The sequence below is a fragment of the Cucumis sativus genome, chromosome 2 (genome assembly GCF_000004075.3).
Source record: "Cucumis sativus cultivar 9930 chromosome 2, Cucumber_9930_V3, whole genome shotgun sequence".
Classification (NCBI taxonomy): domain Eukaryota; kingdom Viridiplantae; phylum Streptophyta; class Magnoliopsida; order Cucurbitales; family Cucurbitaceae; genus Cucumis; species Cucumis sativus.
In genome coordinates this window covers 4,294,304-4,300,905 of record NC_026656.2, presented here as the reverse complement: position 1 = coordinate 4,300,905, position 6,602 = coordinate 4,294,304, and the positions used below count along the sequence as shown (strand labels likewise).

Here is a 6,602-nt window from a genome sequence, read left to right as displayed (position 1 = left end):
CTGTGTTACAAGCTCACCATTTCATCAAGTTCCTAAAATGATACACATATTAAGTTCACGACTCGAGGCACTCTTACCGATGCAAACCGCAAGATGAGTCATCATAATTTTTCTTTTCCTTTTTTTGCAACTTTCAACAACCTTGACCTTTAGCCCACAACTTTTAGTTAATTTACCCTTGTAACAAAAAAATATTAGAGATTTTTTAAAAAAGAATGTCATGGTTTAAGTGTAATCACAGGATGAGATGATATAAACTTGAAATCATATCTCATACTCTTGTGTTATATAGTACAATTGCATACCACTGTTGCAATAATCAAGTTAACCTTTATTTGAAAGTACCTAGGCGTCATTTGCAGACCATCATTACAGTGTAACCGACAAGGAGAGTATCCGATGAAATGAAGTTGAAGTTGAATGAATAAAATGAAGTAACTAAGAACTGAAGGACATGGATAATATATCGATCTTTAAGGATGTTGAAATCTTACGGTAGAAATTAGAATGATAAATTCTAATTTCAAAGTGAGTTGCGAGTAAGGAGAAATGGAGACAGCTAAGGAAATGGAAAAGAAAGAAGAAAAAAGAGAGGGTGTTGCATACGAGAAAAAAGGTGGAAAAAAGGGAGATTGAAAGGAAACATTAAAAAGAAAAAACATGTATAAAAAGTCACCTAATAAAATTAAAATTAATATAATTGCAACTTGAATTAAAATTTGTCCACACAATATATCATGTCAGTTTTTTGTTAGTCAACTAATGGTAAAATGGACGAATGGACCATTTAGAAGTATTTAACAAACTTAAAAGGCTAAAGTGTTTCTTTTATGCTTTAGGGAACAAATAGACACTATGGAACCATTTTGAAGTATTTAACCAACTTGAAAGACTAAAGTGTTTATTTTAAACTTTAGAGACTAAATAGACACTAACCCTAAACTTTATGAACCAAAAGTATATTTTGCCCTAACAAAAAGTTTTAAAACATGTATTACTTAAGGAGAGTCAAATATGGACCAAACTTCTAAAAAAACGTTCTAAACATCATATCATAAAACTTAATATAAATATATTATTAACTTAGGTTGGGTTGGGTTGAATTGAAAATTTCAAAACTCAATCTGAAAAAAAAAAAAAAAAACCAACACAACCCAAAATTTAAAATATCCCAATCCAACTCTTATAATATGGATTGAGTAGTCCAAGTTATTTGGATTGTCAGATTATCCTTATACTCCTACAAAAAAAAAAAAAAAAATCCAAAAAGACTCTTGGACAATGACAAAGCTCTCTCTCAAACATGCATGGATCTAACATCTAAAAGTCATGGGTAAACTAAAACTTAGTCCAAATCTTAATGAGATTCAAAAACTAAATAAGAAAAACAAAAACATGTAAAAAACCTTCTAACAACCATGAATTCAACAAACAAGAAAATAGTGAATGAAAGGTGGCAACACGCGACACGATTGAAGGCAGAAACATGTAACATAATTTGAGAAAGACGTTATCGTCATCGAACTGTGTGGAGCTTAGGTTAGAGAGAGGAACAAACACCTTTGTTCTGCTTGATGACACCACTCTCAATGACAACAATCATTGATGAACAACATTGAAGGGTGTCGCCTGTTGTTTGGAGATGATAGTTACGATAGTTGACATTGGGAGCTAACGTCGTGGGATCTTTGACGATGAGGTTTGCTCATGAAGATTGAGGATGAAGGGTTTGTGTGTGGTTGAAGTACAATTTAAACAATCCCGCTAAACTTTAATACTATAGACAAAATTATTAACTATAACATGCTATATTGACTAAGACACTATACACCTACCAAAAAGCCAATGGGGGCATTTTGTGTCACAATTGCAACTTTTCAAATACGGGATATGCGATTGTATGACATTTGTTCTAATTCGGTGAACAAGTCAGCTATATGAAATCTAAAAGTTGTGAACAAACTTGTAATACGATGTAGCCTTCTTTAACGTTTTGACAGAAATTGATTTTATAAAACGTGAGAGAGAAAGAAAAGCATTGAAAACATCGTTAAAGAAAGCATTGAAAACATCGTTAAAGAAAGCATTGAAGATTGTTGGTTGCAAAGAAATATTAGAATGCAAAGAGTACAACAAGGCTTGGTCAAGGACTCAACTACTATGTCTCCCCTATAGTACATTTTAAACATTTTAAACTTTGGTAGACTTGCATATGAAAATGTTGAAATGTCACACTCTAGGTCGGTGACAACACAAGGAAAGGAAAAGACTAAACTAAGTAAAAAACATAAAGATAAGGTGGTTTGAGGATGTTCGAGCATGCAACCATGGACAAAAAACGCCTTGGACAAGCATACTCAGTGACATTTTGCGCTCAGATTTGAAATATAAGAACTTAGAGAATCAAAATAGTTAAAACTTATCTGAGGGGCCTTTGAAGATTGGAATTACAAATGTTCATATTTGAAGTGTCATTTACACAATATAGTAAATTATTACATATTAAATAGTAGTCTATCGTGGTTTATCATAAATAAATTATGATAACTTACCTTAAGAAGTTCTGTCATTTAAAATAAATTTTTTATTTTGAATGAAAAAATTAATCCATTCATTTATTTGTATTAGTCATGTTTTTTTAAAAAATCCTAAACTAGTTCCTTTGCTCTACTAGTTTCCATAACAATAATAGATTTAGTTATTTTCTAAAACAAATTTAGTTTTTAGCAACAAAGTAACCCATCCTATAAATCTACCTTTGCATTATATTTCCACTTTATTTATTTTTTATTCTTTTACAATAAAATTTTACCTTTTGATCATAATTTAGCGAATTTGAAATTTAGCCTACTAATACATTTAACTTTATATACGTACTTTTATTTAAACATAATAATTTGATTAGTCAATTTTCACATAACTTACATAATTTACATATAAATTAAAATTAGAATTAAGCAACATTAAAAAGAAAAGAAATGCAAACTCAACACTACTCATGTTGTAGGTATAGAAGCTAGTTTGTCCCTACAAGTGTACTTGGTACATAAGTCTTGCACAATTGGCTTTATGTGGCAAATGAAGCGAACCATTCTAATTGTATACTCCATCCACCATTTTCTTCTTAAAATTGATACAAATATATTACTAAATAGAAGTCTACTAATTTTATTAGTCATTTATCTTTGATATAGGTTTATAAAAATCTACTAAGGTGTATCAGTGATAAAAATTGATAGAAGTCTATAATTGATGCTATTAATGATAGAAACTAAGAAAAGTCTATTGTTGATACTATTAGTGATTGTTATTAGTGCATTATGAACAATAGAGGTGTACGTCTATAAATATTTTTTTTGTTGCTATTTTTATAAAATAGTTTTACATCTTTTCTACTGAAGAACAATTATTTGAAAATATCTACAAAATATAATATAATTTTCTTAAAGACTAACTAAAAGGTCATAGATTTAATCCATGATAACCACTTATCTATAAATTAATTTACTAAGAATTTTCTTGACACACAAATTTTGTAGGATCATGTTGTCCAAAATTAATCAATATGGATGTAAGCTCGACACAAATATAAAAAAAATCAAAATTTTATCAATAAACTTTTATTATTACCTACAAATATAACTATAAACACATATAAGTCTGATAAATATGAAATTTTTTTATATTTTATGAATAATTTTGTTGATTTTTTTTGTTTTGTTTGTAGGTATGAAAATTTTCTTTTCGAAACTATTGAGAAAAAGAAAGAAAAAAAGAAAAAAGAAAAAAGAAAAAGGAAAAAGAAGAAAGGCCCAAAGAGAGGGATTATTGGACAAGAAACCATTGATTTCTGAATACAATTCCTCATTTCCTTCCCCTCTTTTCACATCTCTTCTTACTTCTCACTCTCTTCACCAAAAATGGGTCAAGGAACTCCCGGCGGACTCAACCGGCAGGGCGGTCTTCCCGGCGACCGAAAGCAAGATGACCCCAACAAGAAGGACAAGAAATTCGAGCCCGCCGCCCCTCCCTCCCGTGTCGGCCGCAAACAGCGCAAGCAGAAGGGTCCCGATGCCGCCGCCCGTCTCCCGACAGTCACCCCCCACACCAAGTGCAAGCTCCGTCTTCTCAAGCTTGAGCGAGTCAAGGACTATTTGCTCATGGAGGAGGAGTTTGTTACCAATCAGGAGCGGTTGAAGCCCCAGGAGGAGAAGAATGAAGAGGATAGATCTAAGGTCGACGACCTTCGTGGCTCGCCCATGAGTGTTGGAAATTTGGAGGAGCTGATTGATGAGAATCATGCCATTGTGTCTTCGTCTGTCGGTCCGGAGTACTATGTTGGGATCTTGTCGTTTGTCGATAAAGACCAGCTCGAGCCTGGATGTGCCATTCTTATGCACAACAAGGTAGGTTTTTTTATAGTTGTTAATCTGGGAATGCTTCGTTCTTGTAATTAGAAATTGCTGAAGAATATGTTTGTTTACTTTTCGCTACTCTTCGATTCTAGGTTCTTAGGCTGTTGAATTTCTCTAGGACCACAATTTCAGGTTAGGGTTGGTTCGCTTTGTGGGGAATTTTGAACGAATTTGAGCCCTAAATTAAGTTTTATGATGACACTGAGTTGGGGAAAATTGGACTTGAACTATGGTGAACTGCAATATTGCGTCCTGTTGAATATTACTTTTCTTTCTTGTGAAATGTGGATGTTTTTTTTTTGTGTGTTTTACTCAGGTCCTTTCTGTTGTTGGGCTTCTTCAAGATGAGGTCGACCCTATGGTATCTGTTATGAAGGTTGAGAAGGCTCCATTGGAATCCTATGCCGATATTGGTGGTTTAGATGCTCAGATCCAGGAGATTAAAGAAGCTGTAGAACTTCCTCTTACTCATCCTGAATTATATGAAGACATTGGAATTAAACCCCCCAAAGGAGTTATACTATATGGGGAGCCAGGAACAGGGAAAACATTGCTCGCAAAGGTATCCATTAACTTAGCCAAACCACACAAGCAAAACTGTCACAAAATTGTGTTAATCTGGAAATTAGGACGATTATTATGTTAATCTTAACCGTGTAAGATATATTCCAACTCTCATGCTAGTGAACTGGCTGTTAGAAGTTTCATGTTTGCTCGGTGTTGGGTTCTTTATTTTTTGAGTTTGGTGTGAAGTCTCTGCGACATAGGTTGTTCTTGACTTTAACTGTGCTACTAACTTGATGTGATCAGGCCGTGGCAAACTCCACTTCAGCCACTTTCTTGCGTGTAGTTGGAAGTGAATTGATCCAGAAATACTTGGGAGATGGACCTAAATTGGTTAGGGAGCTCTTTAGAGTTGCAGACGATCTTTCCCCATCCATTGTATTCATTGACGAAATTGACGCAGTTGGTACAAAGAGGTGTTCATTCTATTGAAACTTATAGTGACAGCTTTTCTATCTTTGTATGTAAGCGCAGCATTCCTTATTGCATTGCACGTATTACATGTTGGCCAGGTATGATGCTCATTCTGGTGGTGAACGTGAGATTCAAAGAACCATGCTTGAATTGCTGAACCAATTGGATGGGTTTGACTCAAGAGGAGATGTTAAAGTAATTCTTGCTACGAATAGAATTGAAAGCCTTGATCCTGCCCTTCTACGACCTGGAAGAATAGATAGAAAAATTGAATTTCCCCTTCCAGATATAAAAACAAGACGACGCATTTTTCAGGTGCTTCAAATACCCTTTTTGCATGAAGAATCCCAAAACCCTTTTATTTGGCTCTCTTTTTTTTCCATCATATAATTTTATTGACGCTGCTGTTTAAAAATTATAGATTCATACATCAAGAATGACGCTAGCTGACGATGTGAACTTGGAAGAGTTTGTAATGACCAAAGACGAATTTTCTGGGGCTGATATCAAAGCAATTTGCACAGAAGCTGGCTTGCTTGCTCTAAGAGAACGTAGAATGAAGGTAAATACTACTAAAATAGTTTGCATCCTAAACATAGACTATGATAAACAGTAACTATAATAACCAACTAAACGCCTGAAACGTTACCTCATATGCTGCTATAAAATGCTTTCAAGATCGATGTTTCCGAACTCACTTGCTTTGTACTTCAGGTGACTCATGCAGACTTTAAGAAAGCAAAGGAGAAGGTAATGTTCAAAAAGAAAGAGGGCGTTCCAGAAGGACTTTACATGTAGTTGAGTCTGGGACACATTATGCAAAAAATGTACACATCCCTATTTCATGGTCTTGTTTCATTCTTCAATTTTCCCCAATTTAATGTCGAACACTAGCGATTTAGCACCCAATTACCTGGTTGAGACATTCCTTTTAGATTTAATGCTTTATACACGACATTCCGTTCGAGGTGAATCAGGCGTGACATTCTTTTTATTAAAAGAATGGGCCCTTTGAATTTGTAGCTAGAGATTTATAATGCAGCTTTGGGAGAAGTACAATCAACAGCAAGAAAGGTAATATCAACCACAAACTTGCTATATTTTTCTGTTCATTGCTACTTTATTGATGGAGATTGATTGTTGGTAGGTAATGAATTATGTGGTTTTAATATCTTTCATTTAGAAGAAACGAATTTATTGACGAGCGAA

At 34.0% G+C, this 6,602-nt stretch overlaps 1 protein-coding gene across 1 annotated transcript; it reads left to right on the top strand.

The window, feature by feature from the left end:
* Positions 1–3,838: 3,838 nt before the first annotated feature.
* LOC101209885 (26S proteasome regulatory subunit 4 homolog B) lies at positions 3,839–6,544 on the top strand. Its single transcript, XM_004149023.3, has 6 exons — positions 3,839–4,406; positions 4,732–4,977; positions 5,226–5,395; positions 5,492–5,708; positions 5,815–5,955; positions 6,108–6,544. Exons 1-6 carry the CDS (start codon positions 3,921–3,923, stop codon positions 6,189–6,191), a joined length of 1,344 nt encoding a protein of 447 aa, XP_004149071.1. The 5' UTR covers positions 3,839–3,920; the 3' UTR covers positions 6,192–6,544.
* The last annotated feature ends 58 nt before the right edge of the window (positions 6,545–6,602 follow it).

Excerpts from the sequence above, each read along its gene's own strand:
- LOC101209885 (XM_004149023.3), top strand. The coding sequence starts at position 3,921 with ATGGGTCAAGGAACTCCCGGCGGACTCAACCGGCAGGGCGGTCTTCCC. Across the intron at positions 4,978-5,225 it reads GGAAAACATTGCTCGCAAAG|GCCGTGGCAAACTCCACTTC; the intron begins GTATCCATTAAC and ends TGATGTGATCAG. Across the intron at positions 5,396-5,491 it reads GACGCAGTTGGTACAAAGAG|GTATGATGCTCATTCTGGTG; the intron begins GTGTTCATTCTA and ends CATGTTGGCCAG.